At 40.1% G+C, this 18,362-nt stretch overlaps 1 protein-coding gene and 1 long non-coding RNA gene across 11 annotated transcripts in view; one reads left to right on the forward strand and one right to left on the reverse strand.

Annotated features, from left to right (window-relative positions):
- Positions 1 to 12,155, reverse strand: part of DEUP1 (deuterosome assembly protein 1) — a 94,669-nt gene extending 82,514 nt beyond the window's left edge. For 3 of the 10 annotated variants that reach the window (XM_023645575.2, XM_023645573.2, XM_023645565.2), the window contains exons 1-3: positions 11,311 to 11,486; positions 10,067 to 10,139; positions 7,282 to 7,344 (exon numbers count right to left, since the gene is read on the reverse strand). In XM_023645575.2, coding sequence (XP_023501343.2) covers positions 7,282 to 7,344; positions 10,067 to 10,113 — 110 coding nt within the window. In that variant the 5' untranslated portion in view covers positions 10,114 to 10,139; positions 11,311 to 11,486. Of the gene's footprint in view, positions 1 to 1,063; positions 1,156 to 7,281; positions 7,345 to 10,066; positions 10,140 to 11,310; positions 11,487 to 12,019 lie in introns of those variants that run through there. The other 7 variants (XM_023645564.2, XM_070273201.1, XM_070273200.1 and 4 more) reach the window with 7 other exon arrangements.
- LOC106783414 (uncharacterized) overlaps positions 11,513 to 18,362 on the forward strand; it is a 59,867-nt gene continuing 53,017 nt past the window's right edge. The window contains exons 1-3 of the long non-coding RNA XR_001381182.3: positions 11,513 to 11,633; positions 12,858 to 12,990; positions 13,383 to 13,520. This is a non-coding gene — a long non-coding RNA (uncharacterized lncRNA). The remainder of the gene's footprint in view (positions 11,634 to 12,857; positions 12,991 to 13,382; positions 13,521 to 18,362) is intronic.

An 18,362-nucleotide genomic window follows, 5' to 3' on the forward strand; every position in this document is an offset into this window, starting at 1 on the left:
AAATATCAGCAAGCATTAACCCTCTATTCAGGGTGATTTTCACAATTATCTAGAAACATAAATAACTTCACTATCCTCATAAACTTATATACATGAAATATTGTTTCATGTTAATACATAGAAACAAATGGCACAATTAATAGTAAACAAATGTTTATGTACACATGTATTAGCTTGGATTCTATAAGCCAATCTCTAGGACAATTAAAATTCCCTCTCGCCAAAAGGTCTATTTGATGAGAGGCTGCAATGTTACTACATGTGAGGATAGGTATTTTTCTATTTAAAACTAGAGCCAGCTATTTCACTGGATCCTAACAGTGAAGAATTAGGAAAACTGATAAAATTTGTTTTTCCAATGCTAGGAAACTAAGAAATATACCATTTCCTGAACGTTGGAAATTTCTAATGAACCTTCCAATGCCAGCTTATTCTGACAACGTCCAAATCTGTATCTGCAGCCTGAGCTTCTGAGCTCCAGCCTTCTATATCCAACTACCTATTCAACATTGACATTCCCAATGGGCATCAGTAGGCATCTCAAACTTCACATGTTCAAAACACAGTGCTTGACTCCCTGCACCGCAAGCCTGCTCCCACTCAAGTCCACTCCTCCTCTTTAATTGGCACCACTGCTACAGTTGCTCAAGATAAAAACCGTTCATGATCTTAGATTTGTGTTTCCCTCAAACCCCAAAATAACAGCACTATTTGCACTGCTTCCAATATATATCCTAAATTCTGACCACTTACCACCATATCCAGTGATAAAACCCTGGGCTGAGTCATCTTCATCACTTATCTGCTTCCATTCTTATCTCCCATGTGGCTAATTGTCTACCCAACATCCACCCTTCTTTCTTCCATACTGACAGAGCTCCAATGTAATTCAGAGTGGAAATGTGTCCAGCTAAAAACCACAACTACATTTTCCAGTCTCCTCTGGGCACGGTCATGTAAAAAAAAATCTGGCCTATGAAACCTAAGTGGAAGTTGCCATGAAGCTATTTAAAAAAGGGCCACAGCAGTTGCTGTTGGTGTCCTACATATCCCTCACACTTACCACTTCAGGGCACTTGGCCTGATTTCCAGTAGACAGAACTTGCATTTCTTTGCCTGAGTGTTTTCTCTTGCCACTGGAATCCTCTTTGTCACCTGCGTGATAGACCAGGAGTGACAGGGAACTGAAACTCTCCTAGGAGCAACCTTCAACCAATGACAGTCAGTTATTGGTGTATAAATGCTCACTCTCTCCTTGGATGGGATAACTCTGAGGGGTGTGATTATACTGGGTTCCAGAGTCCCCCATCAGGATTTCGCTACAGTCACCCTCAGTGGTAAGTGGCTTGATAACCTGCCCTTCCCTGTTTCATTTCCCCATTCCTAAAGGTGGTAGGCTGAAAAATGGCCCCCAAAGATATCAGGTCGGAACTCCTGGAACCTGTAAACCCAAATAAAATGCTGGCACGTACTCTTTTGTTTTTACCCATTATGCTTCCTCTGCTACTTTCATGGAAGGCAGATGTGATGCTGGAAGTGGTTCAGCCATCTTACAACCATAAGGTGACCACAAACAATGAAGCCACACACTGAGGGGGATGAAGCAGAAAGATACATCTAGACCTGTATATACAGCTAATTATTTGACATCTTCACTTGGATGTACAACAGGCATGTCAAACCAAGCTTGCATTTTCTCCAGTCTCTCTCCTTTTAATCAATGACAATCTTATCCTTCCAACCGGTCGGCCAGAAGCCCTTGGATCATCCTTTGCTCATCTCCTTGTTGCACACCCCACACCCAATCCATGATCTCTAAGTATTGCCAGCTCTTCTGTCAAAATACACCCATTTGTCACTATTTCTGTCTCTACCATCCCTTCTTTCCTTCCTTCCTTTCAGAATCACTCACTGAATTCCTACAATCACTCAGCTCTGTGCTAACATTTCAGGATCTACTTTCAAAGTTTGACATATCAGGGTTTTACCCCAGGTCCACTTCACTTTACTTCTTCGTCAGAGAAATAAGAAACTTGAACTTGTCAAACTTGATTACTCTGGAGAACAGTAGGTGTGGGTGGGTGAGGATAAAGTGTGATGGAGGGAAAATAATGGAATACAGTCTGGGCCATTCAGATAGCAAGAGAATCAATCAAATTAAAAAGAATTTTCAATGTGCAAAAAGAATACATTACTATAATTTAAACTACCAATATGTATTGAGTTACATTAGAATGTTTTTACAATCTATAATTAAAACTGTATTCAACTCATAAAAAACAGGGAAGTAAAGTTGTGATTATGAATTCATGTCTCAGAAGGAAAAGACCCTAAAGTTTAAGAAAGATGCGCACATAGAAGAGTATTGCTTTAAATGATTTTTCTGAATTCAGATGTGAAAAGTTATGTTTTAATTTTCATCTGCCTTGGCTATTTGAAAATATGACTTTCATGGCAGATAAAAAAAATTTGGCAGATCACATAGCAGTACCTAGACTTTTAGGAAGGATTTGACAAGATTCTATGAACGAGATCAATTGCTAAGAAATAAGTCACAGAATAAAAGTAGAGTAAATGATTCAGCAGAGAAAAATGAGACTTTTGGTTGAAGATGGGTGAACAGACACATTTTGCTCCATTTCCAAATCCTACTAAAATAAAGCAAAGGGATATTTTTAACCTGCAAGGTTAAACCTATAAGGACAAAAATAATAGGAGCTGGCAGTGGAGAAAGTCAAGAAGCAACCCACTAGGTATTTCTGGAAGTAGAGGGTAAATACTGGCAGCCCAACTCTTACCCTCCAAGCAGGAGAACTTAGAAGTGAGTTCTCTGGAATCTGATCAGCCTGAGGCAGAAGACTGAAAGAGACTAGCCTGACGACCACACAGTGAAGACCCCTGGCAACAAGCCCCGCACATGTCCACTGGAGCTTCCTGTCAGCTTCTGACTCCTCTACTCTTGCAAAGGAGCAAGCGAAGTCAAGGGATCACAGACCTTCGAGGAAAACGGTTCACATAACCAGGTCAAATACAAACAGAAAGACATTTTTTGAAGAAAACTAAGCAGAAAGAAGAAAACTTCAAAAAATTTACAATTAAGATAGGATTCATTCACTCCAGGAAAAACAAAACATGTGGGAAAGAGAAAGTAATCATGCTATACTATATGGCTCAGAGGTGAAGAGTATTTATAAAGTCACAACAAGGCAAACAGAATATTGATGCAACAAAAATTGTGGTATATCGGGAGGATGGAAGAATAGCAAGTGTGAGTGTGTGAGAGTGAGAGTGTGTGTGTGTGTGTGTGTGGTGGGTATGAGGTGGTGGAGGCATGAAAAATAACCATTGTGATCATCAATAGATAATGCCTAAAACTGAAAAATCAAGAAATAGCAATAGAAGTATGTTATGCAGAGATATAGAGATAAATACCAATAGAATCAGCTAAAGAATTGAAAGTGCTTGCCTCCGGGGAGTGGAAAACTGGGGAAGGAACAAGAGATTGCTGCTTTTTGGTAACAGTGATAAAGAACCAAATGACTTTTTAAACTACATGCACGTGTAACTAAGTTAAGAAAGATCTGGATAAATGTTCTTTTTCAGTTCGAAAAGATATTTTAAAGAAGTAATCCATCATATGTGCACCCACTTATACAAGGACAATGACATTTTTGAAAACAACACTCCAGAATTCATACTTTTTGGGACTCTATGTATGTGTTTCATTGACCTTAGCCTTGCTCAATGCATTTGTGGAATTCCTACTTAGAAATAACCTTCAGAGTTAAGTTTATTAAACATAAGCTTTAACAGTCTTAAATATATTAGACTGCATAACACCTTGGCTGGTGGCTATGCCGAGTCCTCAGGGAGTTGCAGCTGTGCTGTAGTTAGTGGCCAGATTTCTCTGGAAAACTGAAGAGATTTCTCTTTCAAGTAGCAGAGGCTAGGAGAAAGGTGGGGCTGTGGAGCAGTTGTTGGGGTTTGGGAAGAAGCACAAATTGAAGGACGTGGAGAAATACATCAGAGCCACACCCACAGAATGACTACTTGTGAAGGAGTTGATATAAGGAGCAAGAGATAATTGCAAACGCATCTTATTCATTTTTTTAATAAGAGTCAAGGGTTTATTGCATTGATAAAACAAAAGCAATTTACTGTGTAAAAGGAACAATGAAATAAACATTAAAAAGAAGTTCTTGGAAATAAATACATGGTTGCCAATACTAAAGATCTCAAAAAACAGAACATAATCAAGGGTGAAATAAAAATGAGAAAACTCAAGAAATTCCTCCAGAACATAGAGCAAAAAAGACCATGATGGAAATTATGAGAGTACAGAAGAAGATACAGGCATTCTAGGAGATGAGAATGAAACAAGATAGTGGAGGATTATTAATCAAAGAAATAGAAGAAAATTTCACTGAGTGGAAGAGATTGAATCTTCAGAGCAAAAGTCTTCACCAAATGCTGTAAAGGATCATTGAGAAAGGATCCATACCTAGAAAGCTATCCTGAAAAGTTTGTAATTCCAAGGACAAAAAGAAATCCTACAAGCCTCTGGACATTTATAAAAAGAAAGAAAAAAATCTTGAAAGAGAAAGAGGGGATGAGACTGACACTGAATTTTCCATCTACAACACTCAATTCTACAAGACAATGAGTAATACTACAGAGTTCCTGGATAAGAGTAAATGTAGATATTTGGATATGTAAAAAGTTAATAAGTATAGCACCCATGTTAATTTTTATGAAAAAATTCAGTCAAATCAAAAATACATTACAAAATTTTTAAAAATTAAGAACAATGACGATTTTGTATATAAATAATACTAGTAGGCAATGCAATCAAACTTACAGCTATTAAAAAAGGACTTAAAAGAAGAATAAAATAATAATTCACATTATCCTATACGTAATAATTTATATATAAATTAATAGCAATCAGGAACTAGAAATCCAGATTATTTCTTGGGGGTGGGATAAGGGAATGGGGAAGCAAAGACAGTACTAAAGGTTAAGTCTTATGAGGGTTGAAGGAAGTCAAAGTTACAGTTAAAATTCAGGATGCTAAAAGAGAAACTCAAATTTAAAATGTTCATGAAAAATGTAAATTAACAACTTAAGAAATAGGATGGAGAACTTATAAGATGAAAAACAACACTAAATCAGACTAGCAAATGTTGGGAGTGCAAAAAGGGTCAAACCTTAATATATTAATGATCATAAAATCCTCTTTATAATGGCAAAGACTCTCCAACTGACGTATATATATTTTAATCTAACCATATTTACAAGAGGCACCATATGACATAAAAAAGATTGGAAACAAGGGTATGAGATCATAGGAAATATATATTGGTCTCTGCCCCTGGTTCCTTGTACAGGGCTCCTAAAACCCATGTAATTTCCTGGATGATAAGAACACCGGCAGCATCTCTTATTCTAATATTGGTCTTTGACTCCAGTTCCTGACACAGGGCTCCTGAAACCCCTGTAATTTCCTGGGGGATAGAAGTGTCTTCTGTTTTAATGAGGTGACTCTGGATGGGCTCCTGGATGAGGGGGCTGGTCACAGGAAAGACCAAGTCATGATTAGAAGCTTGGAATTTTCAGGCTCACTGCCCATTCTCTTGTGAAAGGAGAAGGGCTGAAAATGGAGTTAATGATTGATTTCGTCTACATGATGAAGCCTCCATAAAAATCCCAAAAGTACAGGGTTTCAAGAGCTTCTAGGTTGGTGAACACGTGGAGGTGCTGGGAGAGTGGTACGCCTGGACAGGGCCATGAAGCTCTGCACCCCTTTCCACATACCTCACCCTACATGTCTCTTCCATTTGGATCTTCATCTGCATCCTTTATCATATACTTTAATAAACTGATAAACAGTGTTTCCCTGAGTTCTGTGAGCTGCTTTAGCAAATTAATCGAATACAAGGAGGGGGTGGTTGGAATCTCAGATCTACAGCCAGTTGGTCAGAAACACAGGTGACAACCTAGATTTGCAACTGGCATTTGAAGTGGAGGGGACAGTCTTGTGGGACTGAGGCCTTAACCTGTGGGATCTGACACTGTCTCTGGGTAGACAGTGTCAGAATTGAGTTAAATTGTAGGACACGCAGCTGGTGTCACAGAGAACTGCTTGGTGGGGGAAAAACCATCACACGTTTGGTGACTAGAAGTGTCAGAAGTGAAGTGTTCTCTGTGAAGGTAAGGGAGACACGCAGGGCAGAAAGACACAGTAGGGAGGAATGGAGTTTTTGCTTCTATAGGAAGGAAAAGACTGAGTTTTTTCCTTTACAAAGGGGATGGACAAGGATATTACAGACTAAAGTAAATCAAAAAGAAAGTGGAGTTGGCAATATCGGTATCAGGAAAAGTAGAATTCAAACAAAAAAACATTAACTTAGACTTGTGAGACATTTTATAAAGCTAAATCTTATAATATACCAAGAAGACATAACATCCATGAACCTCAATACACTGAGCAACAGAACACTGAAATATGTACAACAAAAACTGCTTGAAACACAAGAAGAATGGGACAAAACCACAATTATTGTAAAGATCTTTCTTAAAATTTGACAGATCAAATAGAAAAAAAGTAAGGTTAACAATGGACTTGAAAAACATAATTTAAACATAATAATAACAATTAAAAGGTTTGATTATATATGCATAACTTTTTTAACCTTTACTTAACCAGTAGAGAATATATATCTGTTTTCAAATGCTCAAAGGACATTTATAAAAGTTGATCATACAATAGATCACAAGAATAATCTTAATGAAACTGAAATATCATATAGGCCATACTCTATGACAATGGTGGTAGGGGGATTAGACAGTAATAATAAAAATATAATTAACCACCTCTGGAAGTCACCTCTCCTAAGTATCTCATGAGTTGAAGAGGCAATCAAAGTTGAAACAGACTATTTAGAAAATGAGAGTGGAACACTAGCCCTATGGCCTGCAGCAAAGCTGTGCTCAGGAGGAACTCTGGCTTTAAATGCTTTTATTATCTAAAGAAATTATGAAATCCAGAAATCATGGAAATAACTGATCATAGTTTTCAATTCAAAAATCAGAAGAACAAGATACGTAAATTAAATCATAAAAGGACAAATTAATAAGATGAAATTCATGAATATGAAAAAACAAAGCAAAATCTAGACATGGTTCTCTTTAAAAGGCCCATAAAATTGATCATTTACTTATTCTATAATTATTTATGTTCTGGGCACACACTCTAAAAACAAATAAAAAGGACAAACTCACTTAAATACGACTGTTTCGATTAGAAGGAGTTTGGGTTGATTATTATGGCACAAATACAAACACCTATAATTGGGAGAAATCATAGATAAATTAAAATCAAACCCTGTTATAACCCAGATGTCAGAGAATCATGATTCACGCACATTATAAACATTCTGTGTAAAAGCTCCCACCTCAGGCCTGTGCACGTGCTGTTCCTGCTGTCTGGAACTCTCTTCACCCAGTTATGATCTCTGCTCCGATGCCGCCTTACCAGGAAATCCTTATTTGATGACCCATTCACACGCTATTCCTCCCATCCTTAGCCCGCTTTTCTTCATATAACCACATAAAACATGTTCATATCTCCCACTAATGTATAAGCCCCCTGGAGGAATGGTCTCTATTTTGTTCACTGCTGTCTCCCTGGTGCTTAGACCAATGAATGGCTCATAGCAGACTCTAGATAAATATTTATTAAAGGAAGGTTGCTCCACAAAACATTACTGTGTACGTAGGTGACACGGTTTGATAAGCTGCATAACACATCCCTGATGAATGAGGTTTTACTGTCTTTATGCTCCTGATCTTTACATTTTTCCCAATAGCACATGGGACAGAGGGAAAGCCAACTGGCTCTCCATGCTTTGGAGACCCCAGTAGACCACGTCTGGTGCCACGCCTGCTGTGATGAGCGGAGCAGTTCCTCACGGAAACCTCCAGTAATTCTCATTCACTTCTGGTTTGTCATTATGGTGTTCCCGAACAAGCTCTGTGGTTCCCTACTAAATGCTGAGTTCTTCAAGGTCTGTTTCTTAATGATCTGTGTATGAGCCATAGAGCTTAGTGTTGTACCTGGCATACATTCAATACGCCATACTTTTTCCCAAAAGAGTGAACGAAGAGAAATAGCAGTCTCCATTGCCTCTGATTTGCAGGAGTGAAGTGACCGCTGGAACCCAAGCTTTGGGTTCAAGACCTTCAATCTGCACCTAAGCCCTTGGTGCCATCATCACACCAGGGACCTAACTCCTTCTCAATCCAGAATCCCAACCTGGCTCTGCCAAGGATACTAGGCAGGCTCCTCCCGGCATCTCACTGCCATCCACTCAGGGATTGGAGCCAGACATATGTGAATTCAAATCCTACCTCCCCCACTAACCAGCTGTATATTTTGGGGCAAGTTCCTGCGTTATTTCTCTTTCTTTCTACCTTTCTGAACTCTATGTGGCAGAGGCTGCTAGTCCACCAATATCCATTCTTTCTTTTATTACAGAATTTCTAAGCTTTAGCTGGCCATATGGCTACACAGTTACAGACCACATTTCCCAGGCTTCCTTGCAGCTACCTGTAGTTCTAGGATTAAATTCTGGCCAATGGGAAGTGAACAGAAGTGAGGCCTGCTACTTCCAGGTCATACTACTAAAAGGAAAGTCTTATGCCCTCCTCTTGCCCTTCCCTTTTCCCTCTGGCAGGAGCACAGTCATGGTGGTGGGAGCCTAAGCAATCACTTTGGGTCGAGAGCTGGAAATCATGTAGGGAGGATGGCAGAGCTGCCCTACCAGTCCTGGTCTGCTTATCTCTGAACTTGTACATCAAACAGAAATAAACTTCAATCTTAGTAAACCACTGTATTTTGGGGTCTCTTTGTTACAAGAGCTTAGACTGTAATTAATATGCTCCATTTTCTTAGTTGTAAAATGAGAATGCTACCTAGCAGGGCTGTTGTGAGGAGGGGCACGCAGTAGGAGCTAAAAAAGTGATCACTATTGTTATCCAGACTTGTGTAGCTTTCCTTTAGCCTGGTGTCAAAGTCATGGTCCAAGCAGAATAACTGAAAGTCACAGTCAAGATTAGACACAATAGTACCACCCCTTCCCATAGTCCCTACCCCCAGCCCCCCAGTTCTGGGGTCAGCCTATGGCTAGTCGGCTAATGCAACAGGAAGAGAAACCTCTGTGGAGCTGCTGGCAGGGAAGGGGTGGGCACAGATGTTTGTGAAAAGGAATTTAATTTTTGACAATGGCAAACGTTATACAAATTCTATTCCCCACCTCTTCATGAAACTTTTGGTTAAATATCCAGTTCTTGCTGCTGTTTGAGGAGCTACATCTGTTTTGAGGCTATGCTTAAGTGTTGAGTTCAGCCTTGAGGGCAAGTGTGGAGGGAAGCTTGAGACACTCCACGCAGCAAGAAAGGAGCCGGCTGGCTAGGAGCTGCTGCACTGTGGAAGCCCAAGAGCACGTGAGGTCTGGGTGGGCACCCGCCACCCTACAACACTGAAAAACTCACTGAAAGTTGGAAAATGGTTATTTTCGAGTGTAGATCCATAGTTAAAATTGGAAAGATTTAACCCCACGGCCGAGTAGTTAAAGTTCCAATGCTCTGCTTTGGTGGCCAGGGTTCATGGGTTCAAATCCTGGGCTTGGACCTACTCCACTCATTGGCCATGCTGTGGAGGCATCCCATATACAAAGGTAGAGGAGGACGGGCACAGATGTTAGCTCAGGGCTAATCTTCCTCAAGCAAAAACAAAAAAAAAAAAAGAAGAAGAAGAAGAAAGAAAAAAAAGAGGAAGATGGGCAATGGATGTCAGCTCAGGGTGAATCTTCCTCAAATTAAAAAAAAAAATTGGAAAGATTCACACTATAGATTCTTAATCAGTCATTTGAATTTCCACCCACCCTCCTCACCAAAAATAATTAGCACATCCTATTAATACTAAATTTCAAAGTTCATGTATCATCAGGGAGTTTTTGGCATAGTTAAGTATCAACTCATTAAATAGAAATTTCTCAGCACTTACCCCACTGTATTTTGGTCTTGTTTCTCCATGTCAAGAAACTGCTGCATCTGGTTTATATTTCTTTATTTTTAATCTGTTAGGGGGAAAAATGATCTATATTCCTTAAATGCTTACATTTATTAATCTATAAAGCAAGAAAATTCTGCTATTGGCAAACGATGTAGTATGAGTTTTTCTAGTGTAGTAGATCTTGGTTCTACAAAATGTAGAAATTTTGGGCTTTTTTTTTTGTAGTGCCCCCATGCACTTATGACATTGGCTTAGCAATGAGTCGAGATATGGGGTACTGACTGAAAAGAGCATTCATTCACTCCCTACTGAACAACAGCTTGGTGCCAGGTACTTTGCAAAGTGCTCAGTATATGAGATGAGAAAAATGTAATTCCTCTTCAACAGGAGTTCCAGCTAAACGTTCTCAAACTTTCCTTTCTGTGGATCCCCAAAAAGTTTGTCTTTATCTGAATAAATTCTTTCTTTGGCCCTTTCTGGGTTTTGTTGGAATGAATATACCATGACGTTTAGGATAAAAAGGCTAAGAATTGCCTAAAAATGGAAACCTTACAATTCTTCAATGGCTCTGGGGGCACCTGCTGATGTTTTTGACAAAATAAGGATGTTGCCTGCCTAAAGTAAAAAGAAAAAAGTTTTTCCCAGCAACAAAGTTTTAATTAAAAGATAATCTATGAGGATAAATGATCATAGTATTGAAAAGGACTTCAACTCTTCTGAATCACTGAATAAAAGTCAGTTAAATAGCACTTAAGATGGTAGAAAGGAGGAGAGAGACTCCTGGGCTCAAGTCACTTCCAAAGTAAAGGAATTTAACACAGACCCGAATTGTGTGCGGAGCGGAGGGGCGAGGAGTGGGGACGGGGAAGGAAAATTTGACCAGAAAGGACAGATGAATAAATTGATTTTGTAGGTTCTCAAATCCTTCACTTTAACCTCAGGGAAACTGAGGCACAGGCAAGGTAGCTGACTCGCCCAAGGCCACACATGTAGAACCCAGACCTGTTAACTTTAGGGAGACTCTCTGCTCTGGCTTCTGCAAGAACTATCCTAGCATCCTGGCTCTGTCGATCCGCCGCGCGCCCCGGGCCCCGACCCCGCGCACGGCTCAAGCCCAGCCCCGCGGAGCAGCCCGCCCGGGGGTCCCCCATCCTCTGAGGCAAGCCCGCCCGGTGAGGGGCGAGGACCAGGGTCAGGGGTGAGGCGGGGCCCTGGAGGCCGGGGGCGGGGGTTACCTGCGCCGGGCAGCGCCGCGCTCTCCCGCGAGGTCTGCAGCCCCGGAGCAGGGACGCCGGGTCCCCGGCAGCCCGGCCCGCCCCCGAGGCCCCGCCGCCCGCCGCGCTCCCGCCGCCGGGCCCGCCCGCCGCGCGGCCGCCGAGGCCGTTGTGGCCTCTCCCTCGCCGCCCGCCCCGGCCCGCCGCGCCGCCGCCGGTTGCCATGGGGACGCGGCCGGAATCGCCGCCGCCGGGCTGGGGGGCGGGGTGAGTAGTCTCCGCAACCGCGGCGGGAGGACCGGCGGGAGGCGGCGGCGGCGGGCGCGGCCTGGCGGGGCTCCCGGGTGAGCGCTGTCCCGCAGTTAGGCGTCCAGTGTCTGCTCCCTACACCGAGGGCTCCCCGAGACCACCTTTCCTCTTGGGGCTCTCACTGCCTAGCCCAGTGTCCGGCACCCAACGGGGGGCGGAGAAACATTTGTTGAATGAATGAACGAACGAAATAAAGGAAAAAAATGTGAAGAGCTGGGGGGAGGGGAGAGTTCTGCGTCCAAGTTCCTTAAAAATCCCCCTGGCCCTCCTCCCTCTTAGCCACATTTGAAATGATGAGAAAGAGAAATAGACTAGGGTTATCTCTTCACCAAAGTGTCTTCCAGCTGGGAAGAGTGGATTTTTCAAAACCGCATTGCTCAGTGCACAGCTACTCTGGTCGCGTTGACAGCAGCAACTATACCTGTCTTTCCAATCCGGCGCATTGGGTCCTCAGAACAACTCTGCGAGTTAGGCGGAGCAGGCAAGATTGCCTCCCTTTTTAGGGACAAGGAAATAGCTCCTAAGCGGCGGAATCGAGAGTGACTGATTCCAAATTCTTTCCTTTTTTCACCAAATTCCAATAATTGATGACAGAAGCTCTGTCTCACGGTCTTGATTTCAAAGAAATGATAGCAAAAGTATACGTGTTTATATACATATGCATACACACACACACATATATACACATTTTTTTTTCTACTGAAACCTTGAGTGATATTTTTAAGCATTTGAATTTTGTTCGGATAATATTCTTGCATCTGTTTTAGGAACAGAATTCCTTCCTAATACATCCAGTAGATTACTTTTTAATTCTTAAAATCTTTTATTTGCGTTCCACTTTCATAACATTAACACTAATTTGCTACTTAAATATGGATGTCAATTTAATACTGACCCCAATCCCTCCCTCCAGGCTCCATCTGAATCACAAAAACCCATTTGCTGTTTCTTGACTAATTGAGTTTCGCAGATAAATTGCGTAACGTGACTCAGGTTATTGGTTCTACTGAGTGTTTTATAGCTCTCATATTATGATTGAATGAAGAGAGTGAGCATTTCATCTTAACTTGAAACTTTTCATTATTCTGAAAACAGTCATATTCTTTATTCCTGTCTAAATTGAATGGGTCAATGTATTTATTCTGATCCAAAAAAGGGAACTAGGAACGAAATTTAATGAAGTTTCAGGATGCCCAATATCACTCATGCTGTGTAGCTCTTTACCATGGTAAGTAATTACCTGTTTATTATTTCCTTAGATGCTCAGGAGTACCATGTGACACAAGTGTAAGAGGTGTTATTATAGCTCGTTTTACACAGATTAAGAGCCGAAGGCTTAGAGAGAAGAAAGAATTTGTCCAAGATGATACATCTAGTTCAAGTGCCGCTAAGGTAGGAACCCAGATCATCTGACTTCAAATCCAGTGCTCTTCAAACTTGTTCAGAAATCAAGGTGGAGAAGGCTTCCTTAGCAGTCAGAATCTTGCACAGGTACCTGTAGATGTATTTAAGGCCATATTTTCACAAGAATGAATGGATGTGGGCAGGGCTCGAAAAGTGTCGGTAGGTGAGAGTTCACATACTGTGATGGATTTTAAGAAAATTTAAATATGGAATAGAAACATCCCTTTCAAATTAATAGGAATAAAACCTTCCATTTCTTGATGAGACATATGGCTTAAAATGCAAAGACCTACCCCTCCCACTCTCTCGCACCCCCGCCCCCAAGTAAGAAGTAACTGCAAAGACTCGAATTTACCCTGAAATGTACCTACTGTTATTAGATCTTTTCAGGTGAAATCGTTTTGAAAGGGAGGAGGAGAGCAGGAAGTGCCTGAGTCTAAAGAAGGGGTGCTGGTGAGAGGCGGCAAGAAAGCTTAGTCTGGAAAAAGAATTGGAGGACACAGCAAGGTCAGAATAAGGTATAAAAAAATCTAACTAGAAATGGTCAAAAGAGAGTATAAGGGACATATATGGCTGAGAAATGCGAATGATCTATGAAAGAAAAGCTAAGGGACCAATTATATAGAGTAAATAATAATCATAACCATAGACTGAACCTTAAAAAATGAAAAACCTTCATTAACAAAACAGTTTTCATGGCAAAATTTATAATAGCAGTACAGAAAATGAACATGCAACTTTAACATATGCAAGGTTATATAAATTAGCTTGATGTCTATCTTTTTATCAACAGGGAGATATTTATTTTTATATTATTTTCAAAAGAGGTTCGAAAATTATATCTACATTACAATAAAAAGCTGTCTATCTTATGCATGAAAAGTATTTTAGAAAATTTTTTTAACATAATAATAATAATATAATCATAGAATTGGAAGAAACCATAGAGGGGACCTAGTCCAACCCCTTCTTTTTACATAAAGAAACTCAGACCCAAAGAGCTAAAATAATTTGACTAATTTCGCTGATAGTTAATGACAAGAATAGAGATTAGAACCTAGGCTTTTTTTTCTTATTGTATCATGCATGCTACTTCTATAAATGGAAGAAAGTTTAAGGAATTTTCTGGAGATGCTTCAATGCATATTTTAGTTGTGAAAATAACCACTTAGGAAGAGGAGATTCAGTCTTTAGAACCAAGGTCACCCCAGAGGCAGTGCTGTCCAATAGAAGTATAATGCAAACACTTCTGTAGCTTTAAATAGTCTGGTAGTCAAATTTAAAAAGTAAAAAGAAATAGGTGAACTTAATTTTAATATATTTATTTAACCCAATATATTCCAGATATTTCAACATGTAGTCAATACAAAAAATTGAGATATTTTACTTTTTTTTCCATACTAAATCTTCAAAATTTGATGTGTAGTTTATACTTACAGCACAGTCAGTTCATAGAGCCATATTCAAGTGCTCAATAGCCACACGTGACTGGTAGCTGCCATACTGGAAGCACAGTTCTAGAATACGGTGCCTGGTCAACGACCTAAAGCCCTTCATTATGTGGAGTCATGCAATGAGAGAGATACTAAATTATTTGGGTGTGGTTTGAGAGAGACTATGAAATCTCCTCCCTCAAAGCCCTTGTTAATCTTTTCTGGGTTGGGAGCGAGCTTGGGCATCTGAAGAGAAATGCATAACTGGGGCCCTTAGCCAGGCAGGGTGAGGCCTTCCACTGCGCCATGACTCACAGTCCTGTCTCTTCTCCTACTCAAGGCTGCTTCTCCAAAGAGAATTCAGACTAGATGGGAGGGCCTTACCTCTTAGTCCTGGCTGTCCAAGGACCCAGGTGCCAAGATAGTATGTCGTCTAGATGGGAGTTAGAAACACCAGGTCTCATTTTAGGTTCAGAAAATGAGACCAAATTCTTTGGAAAATGGCTATCGTGATTTCTTTTTCTATACTTTTCCTTCTCATCAATCCTCAGTGTTTGGCACTGTGGTTTTGAAAATGCCATCTACTCTTGGATATTAAGGGGAACCAAAGATTTTGTACAGTCCTGAGCTAAAGTTTCATAGATGAAATAGCTTCTTTCCTGGAATCAGGCATGGCGGGGCCAATGCTGAAGTGACATATCCCCAGTGGAGAAAACAAATTCAGAGCGGTGGGTCAGCTCTTCCCAAGAGCTCATCTCTGTCAAAACGTTTCAGGTTCCAACCTAACGTGATAGGGAGAAGTTATTGGGCCAAAATCTAGCAAACGGCAAGAACCCAGAGATTTGGGCCCAGCACTCAATACTGCTTTTCCCTGGGAAGGATGTGATGCTCTGGAAGAAATAACTACAAAGCTGAGCAGCTGTTTTCATAGTCTTCTGAGGCAAAAGGGACAAAAGACAAAGCCTGGGCTCACCCCAGGTACGGAGTCAATAAATAGTCCCTGCCATTAAGCTGGAACACCAAAGGGCATTGCCGTCAGGAAAATGGTGAAGTGGAACTAAATCAGTACTCTCAATGACTCTCACCCCACCTTTGGATGACCTTGGTGGTAATTCAGGAAAACCTCAATCTTTGAGCATAAATGAGGCAGTACTGTACTGATAGATTAGGACACTTGGAGTAAGCAAGCAAAAATTTTCTGTGGTGAAGATTGAAATCATTCTAGGCTTCAAATTATTCCTAAGAATAATTTCTCAACTACAATAACCAGAACACACTCAAATGTAATCAAGACTGGGAAATAAGACACCATCAGGGAAAACCAGTAGAACCTACAGACCACAGAAATAGAAACACAGGGGCCAGCCCGATGGTGCAGTGGTTAAGAGTACATGTTCTGCTTTGGCGGCCCAGGGTTCACCAGTTTGGATCCTGGGTGCGGACATGGCACCGCGTGGCAAACCATACTGTGGTAGGCATCCCATATATAAAGTAGAGGAAGATAGGCACAGATGTTAGCTCAGGGACAGTCTTCCTCAGAAAAAAGAGGAGGATTGGCAGATGTTGGCTCAGAGCTAATCTTCCTAGGGAAAAAAAAAAAAAGAAATAGAAGCACAGAAGCTTTAGATATTGGAATCAGATAAAGGTTGTGATAGTGTGGATAGTGTGTTTAAAGAAATAAAAGACAAGATTGAAGAAATCTGTAGGGAGCACTAAATGTAAAAAGTGACTTCGCTTTTTTGAAAAGGAAATAACTAGAAATTCTAAAAGTGAAAAAATTACTAATAACCAAAATTAAGAACACAACAGATGTGTGTAACAGTAGATTTGATACAGGTGCGGAGAGAATTTGTGAACTGGAAAATAGATCAGAAGAAAGTTCCCAGATCAAAAGGAAAAGACAAAATAATGAAAAATATTTAAGATGAAGATTTACAACTTTAGTAGTTATTAATAGAATTATTTGTTGTTACCAAAATAAAAACAGATAATATATATGAAAGTATCTAGTATGTGCCCTGGTAAATAGTGGGAACTCAAGAAGTACTTGTTGAATTTGAAATTTTAAAAAATTCATTCAGTTATTTTGCAAATCATCTTTGTCACTTTTTGTAATTTCTATTTCTTTGCCAAAATTTTCAGGCTTGTTTTAAATTTTTTAAATGTATTAATCAGAGTAATTTTCTATTTTGTGTCTCATGATTCCAATCTCTGAAATTTTGGGATCCAGTACTCCTAGTTCTTACTCATGTTGTCTTGTTTTCATGTGTGTTTTATGAATTTTGACTATGAGATAATTTGGAGAAAAATCTATTTCTGAGACCTCTTTGAGGCTAGGATAGAGGTTAAATTCTTCCAGAGAGGATCCGCATTTTTTTTGAGAGTTGCCTTGTGGCATAACCAGCCCCAAACCACGTTACACTGGATTCTTCACGGGAGATCTTTTTCAGACAACACAGGTAATATGAATGAATAAAAAATATATATAGGGATAGATTATGATACAAATTTCCAGAGAAGGAATTTTTCTTTATCCAGGACCAAAGTCAAGATAGGTATGTTTTCTGCTGTTCCATTTTTGCGACTTAAAAAAAAATAAGCCTTTTACTTTAGAACAGTTTTGGATTCACAGGACAATTGTGGCAATTATACAGAGAGTTCCCACATACCCTAAATCCCTTATTATTAACATCTTACATTAGTATGATCCATTTCTTAGAATTAATAAACCAATGCTGATATATTATTAACTAACGTCTACATTTACACAGATTTCCTTAGTTTTTACCTAATGTCCTTTTTTCTGCTGCAGGGTCCCATCCAGGATAACACATTACATTTAGTTATCATGTTTCCTTTGGCATCTCTTGGCTCTGATAATTTCTAAGAATTTCCTTGTTTTTGATGATGTTGACGGTTTTGAGAAGTGGTAGGTGTTTTGTAGAATGTCCCTCTATTGGAATTTGCCTGGTGCTTTTCTTGTGGTCAGAGAGGGATTATGTGTTTAGGGGAGGAAGAGCTGCTGTTTTCATCACATTGCATCAAGGGTGCTTACTATCAACGTGATTTATGACTGTCTGTGTTGATCTTCACTGCCTGGTTGAGACAGTGTTTGTCAGGTCTCTCCACTCTAAAGTTACCCCCCCCCCCCATACTGTACTCTTTAGATGGAGGTCATGATGTGCAGCCCACACTTAAGGAGTAGGGGGTTATGCTCCACCACCTCCTTAAGGGTACAGTATCCATATAAATTATTTGAAATTCTTCTGCTTGGAAGACTTGTCTCATCTCCCTCGTTTATTTATATCAGTATGGACTCATAGATATTTATTGTATACTTTGATTTATAATCCAAAGCTACTTTATTTTATTTCTCAAATTGTTCCAGTTTTGGCCATTGGGAGTTCTTTCAGTTAACTTCTATGTCCCTTTGGACTTCCCTCATCATTGTGGGCTTTAGATTAGCTTAGTTGAGCTTTTTTGAAGCACTTCATTACTTTCTGGAATTATAAGATTTTCCAGGTTCATTTTGTATATTTCCTGCTTCAGTCCTAGAATCAGCCATTTCTGCAAAGAGCTATGGCTCCTCTTATTTAAAATGAATTAGAAACCAAGATATGGGCACTAAATGTGCTCACTGCTGCTTGGGTGTTAGTGATTCTAGTCCATCTTAGCTGACAGAGCAGGAAATATATTGATCTATACTAATCCATGTATATATAAATATCTATAAATATTTCTATATGTCACCATCATATCTTTGTTAGGCTAAACATCAGTTCCCACTGTAATCTCCAACTCTAATCTGTTAACCACATGGATCATTCCAGCCTCCTCCCCTTGCTCGTCTGTAGGCTCCTAATCTAACAGTAAAAAACTGGCTCCCACCATCCACCATCCGTTTATTAATTATTCAACTGCAACATA

This window comes from Equus caballus, chromosome 7 (genome assembly GCF_041296265.1).
Source record: "Equus caballus isolate H_3958 breed thoroughbred chromosome 7, TB-T2T, whole genome shotgun sequence".
NCBI lineage: Eukaryota > Metazoa > Chordata > Mammalia > Perissodactyla > Equidae > Equus > Equus caballus.